Source organism: Poecilia mexicana, unplaced genomic scaffold (assembly GCF_051168715.1).
Source record: "Poecilia mexicana isolate PSO_F unplaced genomic scaffold, ASM5116871v1 scaffold_22, whole genome shotgun sequence".
In the NCBI taxonomy this organism is placed as follows: Eukaryota; Metazoa; Chordata; class Actinopteri; order Cyprinodontiformes; family Poeciliidae; genus Poecilia; species Poecilia mexicana.
Window position 1 is genome coordinate 19,921,059 of NW_028263391.1, and position 22,457 is coordinate 19,943,515.

Genomic DNA, 22,457 nt, shown 5'->3' on the forward strand with positions numbered 1-22,457 from the left:
CTAATTCCATCCTCAGTGTTTCAATAAGATTTAAAAGGGAGAGTACCAACCAGACAATCAAATGCATTGATTCACTCATCCCCATCATAGTGAGCATCCCTATCAAAAAATTACTTTTGTCAATTTGCTGAATGGAACATACAGATTTATACAATACCCAGGTCGACAGACATTCTTTTAAGGTAAACTGTTTTTAAGACAAAATTAACCAAGGAAGAAAAACCTGGTCACTGTCTTGTAAATGTGTAAAAGCTCCAGAAGCTCATATGTGTCTTCCACAACATGATCTTATTGACATTTGATAATATTCAATGGCGTGACGGTAGCCATGAAGCTCAACATCCTTCACCATGTGGCGACTTTTGATGCTCATTGTCAGAGACAAAAGCTTCGGAGTGAGATATTGGCTTAACGAAAATGTGCATTTGCTTCCAAGCAGCATCAGCAATTCTGCACATAAAATAACTGCAACATGCAACGACATTACAGTTCTCCAAAAACAAATCAATATGACCACCATAACCCAGCACAAGTCAAGCCTGTCACAGCCAAATGCAGGCTACAGCTCTGATTAAAACTAAAAGGATTTCAAGACTCACAGAGGTAGAGCAACACTTTACAGGCAAGTCGAGTATGAATATATGTTGTTGCATAATGTAAATGATTTGGTCCTAGCAGCCTGAGTCAGATTAGTTTAAAAACCTTTTCATAATGTGAAAAATCGGTTTCTTGAGACTAAACAATATAAAACCTTATTTTTTATAAAAAATACTAATTTAGTAAGTTTACTCCATTTAGATCAGTATGTTTGTGTGTTGAAAAACAAAAAAATGGTATAAAAAATATGTATTATAGTCTGTTTTGCTTGTGTTGGTCAGGATTCTGAGAGCAGTGTTTTAGCAGCAGCTATCTAATTGTTTTGTTGTTGTTGTTTGTTTTCTTATGGAAACCAATAGAGGCATCTTTACAATAATATTAAATACAGAAAATCAATGCGTGGAATAGACATTTGGAAAATGTGATGAAGATTCAGAAATGGCTGCAGAGAGTTTGAATTCCTCCTGGTTTCAACACATTTGGATCTGCTACAGGAAGCTAACAAGTGTTACTCATGTCTGAGTTTATCCAAACTGTTGACCTTGGATAAGCCGGAGACGATGGATGTGTAGAGTCCTTTTAAGATCACGGTTGTTTCATGAAAACGTGGAGTGGGCAAAAATAACTTTTCTAATGGAGTTTTTAAAGGAACTTTAAAATGTCCTTTCATTTGACAAACAAGAAGAATTTGCGGTTTCAGTCTTTTTATCATCTCCATCACTTGAAGTTTGTTGATTTATACCAGACGAAGATTTAATTAATCTCAGAATGTGGGATCCCAAATGCCATAGTTTCCAGTTTCCATAGTGTGCAGGAGATTTTTTATTTTTTTTTGCTTGTGTAAACTTAGTTTCACTCTCTCTCTTTATTCTTTATTCACATACGCAACACTCTCTTTTCCCCTCCAGTTTCTTGAGACATTCTTTGCCATTTATTATTCATTTTATGTACATATTCGCTTTATTCTAACCTACCATGTTAAATCGCTGCTCTCCACCTCTCCAGTGCTGCATAAATTTCGCTGAAGATCAAGGGGAATGATTTGTGAGAAATTAGAGACGTAGCCATGCTAACATTAGGCATACAGAGGCCGAGGTGCTAATGAACCCTGCTGCACTGAAAACAAATGTAGGTGGTCTTCCTGAAACAGTAAAAATATGTATATGTTTAAACATTCACTTAGAGGGGAGATATTTAGACCTAAAAAAAGGCTGCATGTGAATGAATCTGTAATAAGACGATGCAAATCGAAAAGAAGAACGCCTAAAGAGCAAATTTATTAAATTAGGTCTTTTAAGGCGTGCGGCGATCCCCCTGAGGATCAGCGCTGAAGACTATTTAAAGCTTTTTAAGAACCCACGAGGTCCTCTGCACTTCTTTGAAATGCTGTAAGTGGATAAAACAGTGTTGCTGCTGCTGGTGACATCTTTATAAGAGTGGTAAACAATATTAGGTTAGAGCCAGCGGGGGTGGAGGCCGCCCCGCTTTGACTCTGATTTCACTGTGTGAACTCGAGTGCCGGTCTCTGTGATTAAAAAAGTAATTAGGCCGATCAAACCGGCTCTAAACGACGGCTTCTGAATGAAGAAGGAGCTTAACGGAGGAATGTTTTAAACACTTCAGGAGCTGCTTCAATTACAACAGTAAAGGTCAGAGTTTCTGCAATAACTCCAGATCACTTCTGAAAACAGGAACTTCTCCAAAGTCTCATAGAAAAAGTTAGCGAATTCCCACTTTGCACATTTGTAATAAAACTTATCGGTATAAAGGATGCTGATGGGTTCAACCGATGGAAGCCAAGATGCTGAAAAGTTAGAGAAGAAAAATGAGTACATGGGTTCCTTGTAATAATCACAATAATCCATCCATCCACCACTGCAAATTAAAGCTTTAAAAATATATTAAATTGTAAAATGTATCTGAAACCCTCAGTCCTATAGGCCTGACCTGTCTGTAAAAAATCAAATCAAGCTCACTTTAGAGATAGTTTGTCATCATGTCGTGGTCAGTTCTTTGAATGTTTTGCTATTTTGTTGCAGATCATTAGTCAAGATAAAATCTTCTCTCCCACAGATTAATGTTTGATGCTAAACGGTGCATCAGTTGGAGTATTGTTTCCTTTCTTTCTAAAAACGCGCAATTTTGAACTGGTGCTGGACAAAAAGGAGAAGCAAAAAAAAAACAAAACACGTTTACCTCAGTTTATCACTGATACCCTTTCTCTTTTCTTTTACCCCGTCTGTAAAGCCTCTTTGGTGAGCATGTTGAGCTGGACTAAAAGCAGTCATGGCAGTTATGATAATTTCCCAACGGTAGTCACCTATCTGGAATGGAAGATTGGGACAAAGAGTTTTTCAATATGGAACAGATGGGGGATTTGAAGACTGTTTGTGTTTTTAGCTCTGTTTGTGCCAAAACAATCCAAATCTACAATATCTACTCTTAAAATTTGCTCACAGAGCCCTTCTTCCACCAAGAATTGGGCATGTTGTTGTTCTGGCACCGGACACTTAACGCTCGCTCTGCCTCTGGGGCTGCTTTGTGCATGTTGCATGGCGATGTCCAGGGATTCATTACTTTTGGATGAGAACTATCAGGACCCTTGGAGATCTGATACAAGTTCAATGCCAGACAACCCTCTGGTCCATCTTTTGAACACGAAGTCTAATGTTTTACTCCTGTTATTCGGGCATATTCAGAAATGTTTTCAGATTGGTTCAGGGATATTAAACATTATTTAGATCAAGCTGGCGAAAGATGTAATTTTACCCCCAGAAATGAATGACAAAGATTATCGCTGCAGAAAAATACTCCCAATTCATGTTGCTAGCTAACACTTCAGTAAATGCAATACACTGAAAAGTTTACTAAACCGCGCTCTGTTTAGTAATTCAGTGAATTACAAACAATAAAAACAAAACAATCAGCTGTTTCCCATTAACTCGAGTCAAACCGACAGGCTGACTCAGTTTTAATTTCAACATGCTTCCTGAGAAGTATCTTCCAACCCGCAGTTACAAACGGATTCCAGATTAGGAAGCTTTAAGTGTGAGTTTGTATTCTTTCCATGATGTTTGGAGAATAAGCTTAGAATTAGTTGCATGTTGGCAAATCTTCTAATGAACAGCTTAGTGCTTGTTTCCCTTGCAGATTATTCAGTTGAGTGGACTGAGGAGGAATCAATTACCACAACTTAACTTTCATTATTTATCCCACTGCCAACGGTTTCAAAAAAAAAAAGACCACACTATATTTATGAGTAGATGTCTGCCTTTAAATCAGGGTCAAATTCAATTCCCTGAAATTGTATTTTCCTGGGATAAATCCCTCTGAGGACGAAGGATGGGAGGATTGGGGGAGGGAAAAGAACGAGAATCCCTCCAGAAATGAAAAGACAAGAGAAAATCTGTTTTTACAGACCACCGCTGCTTTCTCAGCTCTGTTGATTAGCATTAATGTTGCACTGCGGAAGTCTTCTCACACACAAACACACACAGAAAGCATCTCCCCTCACACTGCCCCCCTTAACCCCCTTCTGCCTCTGTGATTCCAAAGGCTGGAGTTTTTTCCTTTTAAATTAAATGCATGCTGATTGTTATTGCGGCACCCCTCCCTCGTGTGGAATAGTCGAGGTAAATGTCACTAAGTAAGTGCTGCACTATTTTCCTGGCTGGTTGTTAGCAGCAAAATAAAAGCCCGGAGAGGTGGAGGGAGGAGGAGGAGGCGGTGGAGGAGAGTTCCCGGTATCCGTGTTATCAGGAAGCAGCAGGAGGACCGGACATATGTCGCTCCTCTCATTACAGGCCGAGGCGGCGATAACGGGGCACTTAGTGGCACATTTGAAACGACGATCATGGCTGAAGGAGAAGCAGGGAGTTCAGGTCGGGATGAGCATCACCGCAGGCCGCGCGCATTCACAGCCGTGCTTTATTTAAAACACACAACCTCCGCAGCCGTTCCAGCGTCACACAATTTCCCTAAACGCCATCTGGGAACCAGCGTGCTGAACTGGGGGGGAGAAAAAAAGGATAAAACCTCGTCTATGTGTAAAAGACTCTACTTTACATGCTCTGCGCCTAATTGAATTGGGAACAGTTGCAGTTAAAGTAAAAGGCATGTGTGATGCACTATTGGTGGGGCACTATTAGGGCGAATTTAATTTCCACGCCTGACTGAGTGGAATATGAGAGCTTTTGTAAGTAGGATAATATTACAGGCCTGGACTCGGTGAGTGGAGAGGCTTCGGCACCACAATGACCACATTTTAACAAAAACACATCTGTCAGCTCATGGAAATGATCTGCTAATCACCCGGTTGCAGATTTAAAGTCACCGAATGGAGATGGATTTTATAGTCAGCTGTCCAATTTTTATTCCAGAGTAAATCCTTTCAGACATAAAAAAAAGGGATCTTTTAGTCTCATCATGATGTCACTAAAAATAAAAAATGGTCGCATGCAGAATGGCACAAAAAGAGAAAGATGTTTCAGAATGCATTAGCATGAAATGTGCACACTGAAAGAGCCCTGCCAATATATTTATACCTGTGTCATTACACCAAATTAAGACCGTTCCTCTCCGTAACCCATGTTTGTTCAGATCAAGACAAATTTGGGGAACCTCATTTGAGTGTGAAGGCACTCATGATTCTGCTGCACTTGAAACAGAATAGGCTCTTCCTGGCCTCAGGTATCGTCCCTGAGCTCTTTCTCTGACCTCGACACGTTCTGCAGAATTTCCTTTTCCTTTCAGAAAGAAACGCTGTTAGTATTTTATCAGCATTATAAGAGGCTGCACACCACCAAAGGTGCAATCCAGCAGTCGTTGTGTATACCTTGGGGGGTGTGGTTAGAAAGAATCATCCCAAGTTGGTGAATTTTCTACAGATTAAGTGATGTCCATTTCCATTCCTCAGGGGTGAGTGGGTTTGACGTTTCCCTGTTGCACAAACTAGATTTTGAATAAACTGCTCAACACAGATTGCTATTTTTGTGAAATTTAGTCTAATGCAGTTACTCCAGCTGGTAGCATAGTATACCATCCATCCATTCTCTACCTGCTTGTCCATGCAGGGCTGCAGGAGTGCTGGTGTCTACCTCCAGCAGTCATTGCGGCAGAGGCAGGGTACACTCTGAATAGCCTGCCAGTCCATCACATGGCAACACAGAGACACAACCATACACTCACAAAATCACATCCAAGGACAATTTGGATAGACCAGTTAATCACAGCCATCTTTTTGGACAGTGGGAGGAACCTGGAGTACCTGGAGGGAACATGCACTGTCCATGCAGAAAGTCCCCTGACTTGTGATAAGTCAAATGCCAGGAAATATAATTTTTGCTGTTGTCATTATGATGACTAGATTTAACATCAGATATTTCTGGATATTTTTCAGCCTCAAAAATTAATCTTCCCTCATCCGTTCTTAACTATTTTTTTCACAAAAAATCAGACATACATCAAAGAAGAACAACTAAAGTAGCGCAGAAGAAGAAAAGCTATAGATAGGTGTTGGTTTATTTATTGATGTTACTGTTGAAGGTTAAATAAACCAGATTAGGATGGCGCAGCTAAGATGTTACCATTTCTCTTTTTATTTTGCTTTTCTAAGTGTAATTTGTTGTTAAAAATGTTTTCATTTATAGTCACAAAAAGGATCGTAGAGAGTTCTTCTTGTCAATATCTTAAAATTGTAATTATTTGGTGGCTTAAAGATTCCTGTTTCACATTCCAAACTCAAAGAAACACGTTTGCGATTGAAAACCTCCAGCCTGGATCCCTCTGAATGTTCCAGAGTCACAGTTTCTGAGGAGGCTTGTTCTCAAGTCTTCTTCGTGTCGAATCCAGATCGAACCCGATGTTGGGATAATTTCCATTCCTAACCAGAAATGTGCCGATCATCCCCGCTGCGTTCTCTTTTCTCCATTAAACATGGTGTACACTGAAGCATCGGGTCTGATTTCATCGGAGAGCGTGAAAACTGCAGAAGTGAATCTGAAATTCAGCTCAAACATCTCACACACACACACACACACACACGCACACGCGCACACACACACACACACACACACACACGCAAGCATACACACACAGCTCCACTTTGAGTGCTTGCCTCATCCTTGGATGTGTACATTATTCCTGACATCAGCCATTTAAGGGGACGGTATCTTTGACACAAAGTGGCTTTAATTAAGTCGCTAAACGCACACCATCACACATGAGAAAAACACGGTGGACGAACAAAGCTGGAGACAGAAGGAAACGCTCTGAAAGTCAATTACAATTTTATGTTTGCTTTTAGATCTCTCTCTTTTTTTTTAATGATAAATGAAGTTACTAATTTTGTCTGAGCTCTTTCTAGACACTGCAGCTTTAATTGCTAATTGTTAACAGCAAATTAATACATTTGCATATTAATTAGGTCCCAATTTACATTTTTAATTTGCCGCCTTCAAAGAGCGCGAGATAAAAGGTTGTGTTGTTTTAAATTATTTATCCTTCAGTGCAGAAAAGATGCTGAAAGGAACAGTGTGTGCCTGATTTTTAACCCCGAAGAGCTGTCATACACTAAAACATATAAATATATATCAGTTATTTATGGTGCCTGTCAGTTAATTAAAGAAACAGAAAAGAGAAAACTGGTGAACTCAGACATTTTTTAGCACAAAGCCGTCCGGAGAGGCAGAGTGGAGGCACCAGAGAGGATTTCTGTGGCAGCGGAGTTTGGAATCCAGATTCTTTTTCTTTTTTCCTCTTTGTGGAGAAATGTGTGTGAACGCCTTTATCACTCCATTTTGTCCTTCCTCCGTCCTGACACATCAATTGCTTTGGCAGCCAACGCCTTGTTTTTTTTGTTTTTTTTTCGGCAGCAAAGAGGGAATGAACGAACAAGTTCAGAAATTCATTAAGATGAGAAACAGGCGCCGCCTGCTCGTTGTGGGAAGGAAGATGTTTCACTGTGTGTGAGACGAAGTTCACCTTCTTACTGTCTGTTGGATTTGTGATCAACACAACTTCTTTCCATGGTGACTTCTAAAAAAAAAAAAAAAATGTGGATTAACTAATGAAATAGAAAATCAGGGCAGGGATTACGTCAGAATGGCAACATTTCTTTTAAGAAGCTTCATGCTGGAATCCCACAACTGAACAAGGTGATAATATAACAAAATAAGACAAACATGATGGATGTTAACACCGCAGCAGGATTTTCACCTCCGTTGAGTTTCTTCAGTAAAAATTAGAAAGAAGTTTTATGTGTCGTTATAAGTGAGAGACCTTCCCTAAAGAGGAACTTATTTCGAACAGACTCCATAGAGCAGATCTCACATATGCTCGAAACAGTCCGAAGGAAAGGCAGTGGCCTAGAGCGCCACCTACAGGAGGCTGCTACCACAGGAAGTTCATTTAAAAAATTTTTTAGTCTTTGTATGAAGCAGGAAAAAAAGGACACTCTTTATATTTTTTGTAAATATTTAAAAAGTTGAACTGCAAAACATTTTCATGTCTGGGAAAAAAAATAAATACAGTAAAAAAATTAAAATAAAAAAAATATATATATATTTTTTGTATTTTAGAACAAAAAAAATATTTTAAAATATGTGTACCCTTCATAAATATGTTTTATATCTTAGCCTGATTTGATTATTTAATTGATTGATTTATTATTTTAACCTCCTGACTACCAGTAGTTCATTTTTGTCCTCTGTAGAGGACATTTCTAAACTTGAATATCTCCCACCCCCTGCATTCTACTGAATTAATTCCTTTTGGTATCTGGAGAGGACATTTAGGGCTTTTCAATGATACCACATATGAAGGGGTGGGACTTTTGTTTGTATCTTTTTCTAATACATAAAAATTGTGTTCATCAGTAATAACACATTCTATGGGACGAGACAAAGTAAGTGCATAAAACCTTTTATTACCTTACGAAGAATGTGGGATTTAAAAAAAATGGTGATTGGACAATATTTTTTTTCCTGGTAGTCAGGAGGATATGAACAGTATTTCAGATTTATTGATTTTGTGCAGGAAAAAAGTTTCAAATGCAAAAATGAAAAAAAAAAGATGTAAAGTCAAAATCCTTTATTCTTATAATGAAATGTGTTAAAATATATGTAACGTAATTAGTTTTTCAGGTCAAAACGTGTGTGAATTTTTTTTTGTTTCAGACTGTTGTGGTCTTTTCTCAAAAACAGTTTAAACTCTGCAGTTTTGTTGTACGGCATAGGAACAAGACAAACTCGCTTTGCCCTTTTAAAGTCAAAAGACGACGACAGCAGAGGGAGAGAATGAATCCTCCAATCTGCTGTGAGAGACTGCTGCATATGTTACACCAGCCTCCAGTTTATACACAAAACAAACATAAATAAGTTAAATAATGAATCAAAAGATCAGATCATTTCCTGCTTTTTCTTCTTTTTTTTTTTTACAATGCATGTTGCAATGAAATTTGCTTGGTAAAATAAATGAATATCCTTAATAATAATAATAATAATAATAATAATAATAATAATATGACATATTTTTATTACTTTCAGATCATTTCTCCTATTTTGTTAATTATTGATAAGTATTATATTCAAATTGCCTTTATTAAAATTAACCAGATTTATTGTTAAAACTGTAATCACAGTGACATTAGCCTGTTTTGAAATAATACATACAAAACTATACAGATAAATAAACAACGTAAAAAAAACATAGATATGATCGTGAAGGATGCGATGAAAGGATAACGAGGCTTTCCTAAAAAAAATGTTTTTTTTTCCATGAACAGTCGGAAAACGTATCCCCTCCCCAGAACTGCTTTCCTCGTACTTTGATCAGTCATTGTTGCCTTGACAAAAATCACAGCAGCGATGGAGGAGGGGTGGAATCCCCTAAAATTTTTATTATAGAATTTAAATGGAAGAAAATCATTCTAAATAAAAGCACATTGTAAATACTGTCAAGCCTGCCTCACAAATCCCCCTTGTTATATTTTTATCAGTAATTTCACCAACTGTCGCAGTTGAAGCGGCTCGTGCATGCACTCCGCTTGTGAGTGTGAGTGCGTGTGTGTGTGTGTGTATGCATCTTGATCATTTCATGGTAAACTCAGGCACGTCAACCAATTACACACACACAGACAGAACAGTTTATGTCCTATTGATCAGTCTAATTTCAACAGGAGAACATTGCTGCCGCCATCCTTTTGTCCTCCAACTCCTTTTATACTTGCTGCGTCCTTACGAACAGGGACTTGTAATCGGGAATGTACGGAAAACACGTTGCGAATAATCCAGTGACGTATCCAGAGGGAAGAAACTGTCAAAAATCTGGGGCTTGAGGGGGGTAACAAGGCCACTTCACAGTTTTTAATCCGACAAGAAACAGACGCAGGATAGCTTTTAATTCATAAATTTGTAAAGATATTCTGCAAAAACTGAGTAATTAAAAAAAAAAAAAAAAAAAACAATTAGTGCAATTTGCACACTAATGGGGCCCCCTGGTGGAGCCTTACTGGAGCTTCCACAAAGTGACGTTCAGACCTTTTAAAGATGACTTCAGAAATCACCTTAGAGCTACATTTACAGAATCAATCCTTATTTAAAGCTACAATCTCTACGTCCATTTGCAAACTTACAGCTATAAAAATCCACATCCAGTTGCAACATACACATACGACATGATCTTACAAGATCTTCTTTATGTAAAACAGGCTTTTTAAAGATCTCAGTCACCCTGTTTTGCTTGTCAGTAAAAGAAAAAAAGAAAAAAAAAAAAAAGAAAGCAGCGTGTTTTCCACCACCGCACAAATCTGCCACCTCCGGTGATTGATGCAGTCAAATTAGATGTATGTGGAACACTGGCTCCAGCAAATGAACACATCAACTGATGACCAGCTGTTTCTAATTATTATACACTGGTTAATTAGGACGCCGTGTCACCAGCATCGACGGCGGCAGTAAACTGTGTGAAATTCATAATTCATGCTCCGGCGTCCAATGCGCCTCCCTGATCAAACCGCCACGGTGGATGGAAAAGGCCGTGCAGAAAGAGAGCACGGAGCATTTCTGTGTGTGTGTGTGTGTGTGTGTGTGTGTGTGTCGTGTGTGTTCACAGCTCTTCCTCACACCTCTCCCCGTCTCTCTCAGCAGGGTGTGTGTGGAGGAGGCAGCGTTGAATGTCTGGATCTCAAAGGTAAGATGAGCGCCTCACTCTGTCTTCATTAAATATGACTTTATGTCACATTGACAACAGACTCACTGCTTTTAAAAATGTTTCACATGTTTGAACAAAAATGTAAATGTAAAAAAAAAACAACAAAAAATGAAATACATGAATAAGTAAAAATATGAAAGAAAGGAGTTTGTTCTCCATTACCAAAGCCTCATATGCAGTTACAACTACACGATTGCTTTACTTTTATGGCTTGTTGTCGGATTATGACTGGAAATTTACCAGTAAAGCTCCTCGTGGAGGCAAGAACAGAATGGTGCCTGTGCTGCACTCCATGGGCTCTAATTATTCTCCTTTCTTGTCACGGTTTGTGATTTCTGTGTCTGGTTTTGTTATGTTTTTTCTTGGGTTGGATGTTTACAGTCTGTTTTGGGTTTTATTCCGTTTAAACTTGGTTTATTTCTATGTTTTATTATTCATCATTTACTTGTTTGGGTTTTGTTTTTTTTTAAAGATCATGTTGACCCCCTCATAGTTCTGTTTTTTAGGTTTTTTATTGGTTGTTTCATTAAGGATTGGTCCAACTGTGTTTTGCAATCAGGATTTTTCTTTAGACTGTGCCATACTGTGGGGTGCGTAATCCATCAAAATGTTGCTCCAGGCTTTAACCGGAGACTCTCTCCTGCATCCTCACCACAACCTGTGTAGCATTTTCCTATGACCAGGCCTGATTCAGAACCTTGACTGACTCTTTCATTTGATATCAGGATGGACCTACTCACTAGAAGACGGTGCCAACCTAGAATAATGCTACCGCCATTATTGGGACACATGGCCCCTCTTGACGATAAACATCTCTATGGTTCCAGCTCCGTTTTTAGAGCCTACCACGCTGGTGCTCCAAGCGTGCCGAGTCTGGTTGAAAACGTGATCTCAGAGGTCTGAGAAGAGGGACTCTCGCACTCTCCTCCACTTCTCCACCTGCAATCTTTTCTGATTCGCTTCCTTTTTCAGTCAGACAAAAACACAAAGACTAAGCTTCCATGTCTCCATTTTTGTGTTCCGTACAGATTTTTTTGGACTCTTTGTCTGCCCGCCATATAACGATGACACCCACTTGAGCTGTTACTCAATCATAAGAGAAAAGTGCCTGAACTGTCTAGAGAGGAGTTGAACCGTCACACCACAAGGCGCTAATGAAAAGCGGCCATTAGCCTCAGCATAAGAACCTCTTGGGCAATCTTGAAAGCCAATCGGATTACGCAGGGGCAGATATAGTCTCATCATATTAGCTTTGTGCACACTCCACACCCTATTTGTAACCCAGTTCTAAGACTCAACATTCAGGCTGAGTTTTGGTTTTATGATAATAAGAGTTTGTCAATTCTTAGTCATACTCTTTGAACCCTTAAACAATTATATACTTTTTGAATTATATTATTTTATTAACTTTGATGTACAAAGACTGCGATGGACTGGTGACCTGTCCAGGGTGTGTCCCTCACACAGTAGTTCTGTGTTTCCATCTTTGTTTATGATGTTTTCACAACACAGGTCTTCCCTAATAAAACTACACTGAAACTGCAAACAACATTAGGGTGAAGGTGTAAGTGAAGTCACAATGGGCATCGCTGTTGTCACACACTGATCACGTCTGACATCTTAGGATCTCCATGTTATTATAGGTGATACGTGTTAAAACCGAGGGGTCCGGGGTGTTCTGGAAATGGTTATGATAATAATTATTATCCCTCTCTCTTAGCTGGGGATATAAGATTTAACCTGGAAGAAGCTGAAACTTCAATCAGTAACAGTTTGATTTGGACAACTTTAGATCAAGACTCAGTAATAACAATAATCAGATTACAAAGTTAACAACCAAATATTCACATTAAAATGACAAAATAATCACTCAGTTCATTTTTTTTCTGTGAAGGTTATGAGTGCTCACTCACTCATTTTGAATGAAATGGTCATTAGCACAGGACTCTGATACTCCACAATCCCATCAGAACACCAAGATGTGCAACCATCTCAAAACAAATGAATATTGAAAAATAACCTCCACTCTACAGTGGATAAAAATAAAATCTTGCAACAATGCAACAACTTCTAAAGAAAAGTTATTCTTGTACTTGAAACTGGAGCACCTTGAAAAACATGCAAACGTACGGTGGACAGGAAGCAAATGGAAAAGCATGCGGACTCCACATAGAAATGCCAAAACCAGGAGGCTAGAAATCCAGGAGGAACTTCTAAAATATCTGCTTCTTTTGTATTTTTTCCCATAGGTTTGAGGACTTTCCTTTTCCTTATGTCCAGTACAACATGCTGGGATGTTTGGACTCCCTGTGTTACTATGTATCTATGTGAAGACTTTAGCTGACATGTACAGTAATACAAAATGACATGTAAGTAAGAATAAACTGGAAGTGCTTGTTGTAGTTACAGTATCAGTTCAAACATGATCTCTTGGCTTTCATGTGCTTTTTCATTTTGCATTTTGATTTTTTTTTTTTTTCCTGTGGTAAAGAAACATGAAAATATGAATCTCTTGCAAGAAGTTAAGCTGTTGTGTACAGGTACTTTTATTGATTACTGCAGTCTGCAGGCAGACAGTAATCAATGCACACTCGAGGATTCACATCTTGGAAGTCCAATCATGAAAAACCGGAGCTATCATCATTATTTTCCCTCTGTGTTTCTGATTAAGTTTCAGAACTTTATTAAAAGAAAAACATAAACACACAGGTAAACTCCGACTATAAAGGAAGTTGTTTTGTCCTGATTTTTTTTTTCTTTTTATGCTGAAATACTCATTTCACAAAAAGGATAAAGCATGTTCAGAGCGGTGCAATTTTGCCTGTTAGCAAACAGCCTCCCAATTATCTTGTCTTTGATTGCTTGCCTCCATCAAGGTGAGCGATTAGACCACCGCTCCTGTGAAGCTCTGGAAGTCGTCCTGAAATCGCTGCACTTTGATTTCATCAATCTGCAGGCAGCGCAACTGGAGGAAAATGTGAGTTTTATGAGCAAAACTTATTTTCCCCCGTCTTCGTCTTCCAGTTCCAATACAGTTTCATATTCAGGCCTTTCCTTGTATCAGATTAGAAACTGTTTCTTTTTTTTTTCCTTCCCAAAGAAACTTCATAACATTCCTGTCAAATTTCAGGCCCTGCTTTCTTCATTTTATCCCTTCACTATGTTTTTCTGTTCCAGGGAGCATCGTCCTTGCTGGATATGATTTTGTACTATGAATCCACAACATATCTTGACATTTCTGACAACGGGAGTATGGGAACATCATCTTGGAGGGCCCTCGCTCATTTGATAAAGCAGGTTGGCTGACGCAGTGGAACAGTAATCTTTTCATGTAGGCTTTCTCACCGGGATAATGTTGATCCGGAAAAAGTGAGTTTGTGGCGCATTAAGTGGAGAGACGATGCAGGGTCGGACAAACACGACGAGAAGTCTTCTTCGCTCTGCAGACACATGCAGCCACAAACTCGCTGAGGATTAAAAAAGCAGCGTCACAGGTTGTATCAGTGGATGCAACTGATAACAACAGGTTACAACCAGCCAGATCTCAGCTCTGTGTCAATAAGGAAGCAGGAAGACAAACTTCTTTATTTTGCTGCGCACTGAAAACAGTGGACCGGCATGCACAGAGTAGCTCTAGTCACTTTTCTGCTGAGCTATCCCTTATGTCCTAAGTACCCATTGGGTTTCTCCAAGCAGCTCTTTTAGTGTCACTGGAGACAGATATAGTATGTCTTGGTTTCCCACTGGAACGTTTTAACTTGGAAGACAAACATTGGATGATAAACTAACCAGGGAATGGATTTAACCTATTCTCCAAGTAAACCATCTTGCAAATCTGAAAGGAGAACTCTTCTGGGAACTTGGACAGGGAACCTTCACACTTTGGTGTTGCTACTGGATTGCATGCTGGATGTAGTTGTTAACAGTCAATTTTCAGTCACCAATTCACATAGAAAATATGTCTAGCTAGCTTTATGTTTAGCTACACATAGTCTAGACAGACATTAGTATATCTTTTCATTAACTGAAAAGACTCCTTGTTACATGTAGCAATGTCTTACGTCTATAATTAAAATTGGTCAAGCAGAAGTGATTTATGAAACAAAGAAAATTCCTTGCTCTTTTATTTGACTTGGATTGCTTCCATATTGATCGATGTGTAATCTTAACTGTATACAGAAACACAAATTTTACTCAAAGGATGAAGCGTAAAAATGGACACAAATCAGAACACATTTTTTTTTCATAACACGTTTGAACTAATGCATTAAATTGACGTAATTCTACCCTTCCTGCAGATTATTTTCTGACACGATTCTGTTCCATTTTCCATCCTGTTTCTGTTTCATCGTCTGGTTTCAGAGTGTGTGTCTATCTAGACTGGATGCTTGCAACGTGTGCCTGGTTGACTATCGGGTCCAGTCTTTATCTAAAGCTCTGCTGACCAGCCGACTCCGAGTGCTCCACCTGAACAACGCCCAGCTCAGCGGCTCGCCGCTGTTCACACTAGGTGAGGAACGGTCTTCTTTTCAGCATTGCTTTAGGAGGCCAAGCTTTATCTGACAGATTGATGGCCTCACATTTTACTCTAGAATACTTTGATATAAAGAGAACTTCATGGTCGACTCAGTAAGTGCAGGGTGCCAGGTGTTGTTTCTCTAAACAAGCCGAAATCATTAAGACAGCACGCTCTGATGTTGGGTTGAAATTCTGCTTTTGCATTAGCTCAGACAAAATGTTGCTGTCAATGTGCTGAAACATTTTTTTTTACCCTCCGAACAATCCAGTTCAAGAGCTTCTAGTGTGTTTATGTTGTGAGTGTTTGTGTTCTCTGGTCAGCAGGACCAGATTTTGACCTGTGACCGTCTCTGCAGGTCTGGACCAGGATTAGAGGCCTAATCTCTTACCTGCCACTTTACGCACCACCGCACATGTTTGTAAAGGCTGTGGCAGCCAGGACACAGACACCCGCATGAATACATTTGTTACAAGCAAGCACAACACAGAGAGAGTTCAGTGTTTTGCAAGGATCCATGCACAAACACACACCTAAACACATCTTAATTCGAGGCAGACACAGGCATAGATCAGATGTAAATCAGACAGATTGCACAGTGGCAGCCTGCCGTTTGTCCTGAATGTGTGAAGAGTAAACCTTAACACATTGATGCAACGACATGGTTTGTGTCTGTTTTTGAAAGTTATCCACCAAAAACAATATTTGGGTTCATTGAAGATGTCCTGTGCAAGTAAACTGTTAATTTTAGCTTCTAGATGTTTTTCATTAGTGTATGCATGATCTGAAGGAAGAAATCAGAGAAGTTTATGTTGCAACTGTAAGAAAGAATTAGCACTTTAGTCCATTTTTTTTTATTTCACACAAAAAATATTCAAGGTCAAATTTTGCTGAATTTACATAAAAATGTCCTCCTTTGATTTTTGCCTATGATATCAAACTGAAAAGAAATCCGTTTGATTTATTGTGCTTAGTTTTCAAACATGGAATACATCTATCAAAAAAACATTCATGCATAGTTTGTTTTTCTAAATTTTAATTTGAATATTTTTTTCATGATCAGATCATCAAATGAAAGAATTCAGTTTGTGTTTATGACTTCTCATGTGGACATGAAAATCAAAGTCATGCTCAGAGCCTGTCGCCTCCGCTCAGCTGGGAGCAGAACAGACCCAAATGGACTCAGTATGCTGCCCACTCTTCCCTCCTCATTTTCAGGCTCTTCCTGAATCTCTTTGATATTTTCAACTCTACCAAACCGCCCTCCTCCTCCCACTCACAACCCTCACTCTCCCCCCATCGTTCATGCCTTTACCGAGCCCCCTGGCCAATCCCTCCACCTTCCTCCCCAGCGGGGGTCCCAGCTGAGGATCACTGCCTTCGATCAGAGCGGATTGGGTGCTTGCAGTGGAGTCGGCCCAGATCAATCCCACCGATTTCACCATTTGCTCCCCGCTGGGCCTGATGACAATGTTGGCATTCCACATGCAGGCCTGTGGGTTTGATTAAATCTGCGGCATTGATCTAGGTGGAAGGACAGCGAGGGTCCAAACACATGGACACAAGTGAATGACAGCACAGCACAGACAACACAAAGGACGCGAAAATACCCCAAACACAGTTGGATTTCGAATATGTCTCTAAACAGTGATAAAGTCATGAAAAGAAGTGGTTAAGAGGCAATGCAGAAATCTGACAGGTGTTCTATTACCTCTTCTGAGAAGTAGCGTGTCTGCTTTCACCTCTTTTTATTGCGAGACGAAAGACCAACCGCTTCTTCATCGTAAGAGCTGCTGGAGGCTAGGACTCCTGCTGTGAAATCATTTTCATGATCACGTTCGCTAAGTCCCACTGCAGAGGCCTTGTGTTTGCCGTTCAGGACACAGTAGATCAGATTTAATACATATAAATTGAAACCACATCTCAGTTATCTCCAAGGTGAGGAGACAAATGTTGGTTCTGGTCCTTTCTGACCCTTCAAACTGTCTCATGTAATCCGTTCAGCAGACAGTGCAGCAATATTGACAGGACCCAACTACCTGCTGAAAAAGATTGCTGATAAATTAATTCATATTGAGGAACATTTAAGGTTTGATCGCCTGCTTCACTCGGGAAAAGGTGGATGGTCGTCTCTGCCTCATTTGGAGAAGTTCCAGTGTTTCAGCTGCCACTTACAGTCATCAGATTTGGATCAAGTTGTACATCTCACTGTCATCTGCTTGTGTTTCTTATCATTTTTAACTCCCTTTCTCCTCTTATTGCCTGTAGTTCGCGCCTTGAAGACAAACAGAGCTTTACTGGAGCTCCATCTTTCCAGCAACCAGCTGAACGGCTACCAGGACGCCATGCAGCTGGGAGATCTGCTGAGATACAACAACACTTTGCAGACGTTGGAGCTCAGTGACAATGTTTTAGCAGATGCAGGTAAGTTACAGAGATGATGACAGATTAAACCTCACAAGTGGATTTGTGAAAGGTTTAGCACTAAAGTTCAAAAGACGAGTCTGGAGAGATACTGATGAACACATACAGGAAACTCGTAGGGTCAGAGGGTCGCAGGGAGAAAAGATGGGAAACTGAAGGCTGATTCATGAGTTTTAGCACTTTCAGAAAGTTCTAAGACCGAATATCTTGGATGGGGTGGATCCTTCACATCTCTATCCTGATAACATCATTTACAAACCGCTTTAAAGTCAAACTTGACCCAAACAACGTTAACAAACAGTGGTTGGTTTTCAGGATTGGAAGAGCTGTGTGACGGTCTATCCAGACAGACAAAAGGTCTAAAAGTCTTAATCCTGAAGAACAACCAGATCACAGAGAGAGGCATGAACCACCTGGCCAGGACTCTGGTGAGGAGCATGGACACTGAACCCTTGCAAATACAGGCCTTTTAATAATAAATGTATATATATTTTTTCATCACAGAGCAATAAGAGTTGATTTAATAAAGGTATTGAAGTAAGCCCCTAATGTCTATAAAAATGTGCTCAAACTGCATTCATCATGTCTGCATTATTCTGACTTCTGCTTTATTTATTCAGGTTAATTCATGAGAAAGGTTTTTCCACATCGGGACACTTTTGTAGTCAAGGGATGTTGTACTTTTCCTAAATCCTCTGAGACTGATTTGTTTGGTTACATAAGTTGTCGTTTCTTTGCTCTTAGTGCTGGAAAACAAGGAGAAGACTTTGCAATCCCGTTTCCGTTCGCATACTTGGGCTCTTTGAATCACCTTCCACTGTCTTGGTTGGCTACATAAACAGCTCCTTCTTGTCTTGTGAGATACTATTGTGGAACTCAGATGGGTGGAAATTATGGCTGAGCCATATGATCTGCAGTGTTACCAAAAGAAGAGCAGCTTGATGAAATAATGGATGTGACCTGCCACTTCTAGGAGTACACCATAATGACCATAATTAGACCTTGAGCTGCTCATGTGGATTATGATGGAGGATGGGGGCAGGGTGGCATTTAACTCATCTGCTTGAACTTTTTTCCAGGAGATTAGTTGTGTTTTAAGTCTTGATGACGATGTCCAGGTTTCCTTTGTTCTGATAGTATTTGGGGGTGATTGTGTTACACAGAGCTCTTGTTGTTTTCCAGTTTAAAGTCAGCATGTCATGTGTGAAAACATACTGTGTTTTTGGTTCTTTCACACTCCCCGCTTCCCCTTAAACTTCTCACTCCAAACCCTGTGGGGTTCACGTTTGACAGCTTTCAACCACGCAGTCGCCTCTTTAATTGTCTGCTATTATCCCTCGTGCATATCCATCCGGGATGCTCTCCCTGCTCCCGCCATGCGTCGGATGTGGAGGCTCTTCTGTGTGCCTCAACTTGGTGAGGAAAAGGGACTGAGAAAGGGGAGGGAGGAGGGTCTGGAGCGTGTTTGTTGTCACGGCGGTGCAAATTAACTCCAAAAGAAGACGCTCTCCAGGTCTGTCAGTCGCCTGCCTGCGTGTTTCCACCCCCGTGCTCCGTCTCTTTTCAGAGCAGTGACCAGAGGAGGGTGGCGAGGCGACGGGACGCAGCCAGGAGTGGGCGTCGCGTTCCTCTTCAGGCGACGTGGGCCCCTCGTGCACCAAACACCCCCAGCTTCATGCACCAGCTAATCAACCTTCAATGCTAATGCGACTCTGGAGAGAGAAAACAGAAGTTCTGAGTGTTTAACATGAGAGGAAACATTTTTAAATGGAATAATATTCACAGCTGAACGATGGAAGTCCAAACTTTTCCATCTCACCAAGCTGACATTCTCTTGACACTGACACAGATAGCGATTTAAAGTTAATGAAGCCTGTTTCTGCAGCCAGGCCTGAAGATCCTGGAGGTCCTGGATTTAGGGGACAATCACCTGGGGAACGAGGGCATCCAGGTGATCCGGGAGCCACTGATGGTGAACAGTTCCCTGTTGCATCTCGGCCTTGCCCAAACCAACATCACCTGTGAAGGTACGGCACACTATAACTTCTAAACATCTACACCCTCGTAGATAATTACATCATTCTTCTGAGATTTTCTGTATGGCTGCTGCTGAAAACATCTTGAAGAATACATTTGTGGCACTAATTTTTGAAGGTGCCTCATCTGTCCCTCCATGTAAAGGTGCTGTGGCATTGGCCGAGTTCCTTGCTGAGAGTCGTCTCATTCAGAGGCTGGACCTCCATCAGAACCAAGTGAAGCTCGGAGGCTTGATGGCCCTCAGCCTGGCGCTGAGGATCAATTGCTCTCTGTCTCATCTGGGTGTGGATCCCATACCTCCACAAGAGCTGGTAGGTGGCACCAATGTGGTCTGGCTCAGGATTTCCTGCTGCAGTCGGCTGACTCTAGAGCTCTTGGAAATGTTGGTTGATTTATTCCAGTCGAGAATATCTTAGATCTTAGCAGTCCAGTTTGCCATAGTTCGCAGAACCTAAATGAATGTTAGCTTTCCAATACTAAACTGAGTTGGAGTGCTTGTTAATCCATGTTCTACCATTTACCCGAGACCAAATGGAGGCAATAAGAAATTCACCCTACTTTGTTATACTCCTTCATGTAAATAACTCTACAAAATACTGGAACTCCTTCAGTTACAACAGTAACTTATTCCCAACCTAAAAATGGCAGTCGAATCCGTTCTCTTCTGTCCTAGAGGCCTCAGACGTAAAGTTACTACTCCTTAGACTGGGTTCCTTGCTTTAAGGTTTAAAGAACTTCAGAGCCTGAGGTCTTTTCCTGATGAGATCCACCAGGTGTTGCAGGGCTACTGCACAACCCACGCATGGCGGCCTTAGTCCTCGACAAACCTCTTCAAAATAACTCAGAAAGGGCCCCCACCACACACATGCTATATTGTTTTTTTTTATGCTGTATTGTGAATTTATAATGAATTTACAATGAAAGCATAAAAAGCCAGTCATTTTGGGTTGGGGAATGTTGTGGTTATGTCTCTATATTTCTGCTCTCCGGTAGTTTCAGGTGATTTTTTTATGAATTTCTACTCAGGTTTTTGTTGTGTTCAGATTTGTCTCTTGTAGAGTCGAAGTTTGTGATGTTATGCTTTTTTTTGTTTGTTTTTTTGTCTCCACCTTTCCATGGCTGCAGAGGCCTGAGGAAAACGATGCCATAACTTTAATACATGCCCCTGCTGGATCCACTAAATAATTACCCACACTTGCCATCTGTTTGTCATGATTTTATCTCTGCTGACTTATTTGCATATTAAAGCATTAATTAAAATCTCGAAGGAAAGGGATGCTTACTTTAAAATTAACTCTGAAGGCAATCCGTGCACAGCTTCCAGAGTAGTTTTATTTTTGTTTGCAGAGGTTTACTGTTTGTCTGCGTGTTGTTTACACGATTAAGTCTGATTTTTATGAAACGCCTCCTCTGGCTAAAATCAGGCGAAAAGATGTGCCAGATTCTGGAGGATGTTTCTGTGAATGTGTGTCATTAAAGCTGGGATTTCTTCATCTTATTCCTCAGTTCCTTTCCTCCCCTAAAGCTGCCGAGAGATATGATTAGCATTCCCGCCGTTGTTGGGAGCTTGTGTGGCCGGGCATTTTAAGGGACTTGTAATAAGGGAATTTTTTAAGCCGTGGCAGGTTCTGGAGCCACACAGATGGGATTTGTCTTGCCGTGGCCTATCCAGGTGGGAGGAGTGACGATCGTATTAAAAACCAAATCTTTCCATCAGAAAGCAGCGGGTGGCCAGATCAAGTGTTCCCGCTCATTCACATTCCCCAGGCCGCAGAGGAATACGTGGAAATTCGGGGAAAATAAGTGTTGGAGGGGGTTACGGCACTTGCTGTTGTGCGTTGTGTGTGATCCGCCGTGTGTGTGGTTTCATGGGGAGGTGGAGGAGCGCGGGGACGACTGGGGATGCGCATATTTAGGGAGCGAGAGAAGAAGAAGGTAGAAGAAGGAGAGGAAATCTGGGTCCTCTCGTCTTTGTTTACAAGAGTCGGAGTTTTCATGTCTGTTGCCACACTGCTCCATTTGATCAGTGGCCTGTTTGCTGTTAATTATTAATTATTTACCCTTTTAAAATATTCATGCTCCCTGGCCCTGGTGGAAAGCAGCCTTTTCTGAGGGGCATCTTCTCTCTGTAGCCACTGCAAGAGGGAGCTGTGTATACATCCTTATCAGGGGAGCCAGCTAATGAAGTGAAGTTCCTCTGCCCGACACGCTCTTAATCACACATTGGACAACGGGGCCTTGGCGCCTGTTTGATGCCTAAATATTTGGCTTTGGATTTGTCCAACATGAACGTCCTGTTAGCTTAAGAGTTAGGAGATAAGGCAGGAGAGTGTCCTCTTTTGAATGTCGCATGTCAGAGAGGTGCGTCGTCTTGTCTGTGGGATCAGTTTTGCAGTGGATTGTGTGTGGATATTCAGTAACTCGTTCATCTTGGTGTACTGAAAAAATGGTGATCTGGTTTAATAAATAGTTTTTGTTCTTAAGCTGAATTATGCCATTTTAGTCCAAAACTTTACGGTCAAAAATAAAATCACATTGTCCTTATAGACTTTTAAAACAAACTTCAGTCATTAACAACAAACTCAGCCCCTTTTTCCAGGATTATGTGGCCACTTGTACTCAGTAGTTGAACATAGCGTTACGCTCACGGAGAGTTGTTTTTTCACAGCTCTCC

The 22,457-nt window shown here is 40.5% G+C and overlaps 1 protein-coding gene and 1 long non-coding RNA gene across 2 annotated transcripts; both read left to right on the forward strand.

The window, feature by feature from the left end:
• The first annotated feature begins 13,025 nt into the window (after positions 1–13,025).
• Positions 13,026–15,310, forward strand: LOC148152838 (uncharacterized). Its single transcript, XR_015761974.1, has 3 exons — positions 13,026–13,783; positions 13,984–14,103; positions 15,169–15,310. It is a non-coding gene; the product is annotated as an uncharacterized LOC148152838 (long non-coding RNA).
• A 2,143-nt stretch (positions 15,311–17,453) lies between these two features.
• Positions 17,454–22,194, forward strand: LOC106926863 (uncharacterized). Its single transcript, XM_088002701.1, has 4 exons — positions 17,454–17,746; positions 18,062–18,174; positions 19,632–19,773; positions 19,928–22,194. Exons 1-4 carry the CDS (start codon positions 17,668–17,670, stop codon positions 20,197–20,199), a joined length of 606 nt encoding a protein of 201 aa, XP_087858827.1. The 5' UTR covers positions 17,454–17,667; the 3' UTR covers positions 20,200–22,194.
• The last annotated feature ends 263 nt before the right edge of the window (positions 22,195–22,457 follow it).

What these genes read in the sequence shown, in the direction of transcription:
- LOC106926863 (XM_088002701.1), top strand. Translation starts at nt 17,668, where the DNA reads ATGCAGCTGGGAGATCTGCTGAGATACAACAACACTTTGCAGACGTTG. An exon ending in CAATGTTTTAGCAGATGCAG is followed by an intron (nt 17,747 to 18,061) that starts GTAAGTTACAGA and finishes GTTGGTTTTCAG; the next exon opens with GATTGGAAGAGCTGTGTGAC. An exon ending in AACCAACATCACCTGTGAAG is followed by an intron (nt 19,774 to 19,927) that starts GTACGGCACACT and finishes CTCCATGTAAAG; the next exon opens with GTGCTGTGGCATTGGCCGAG.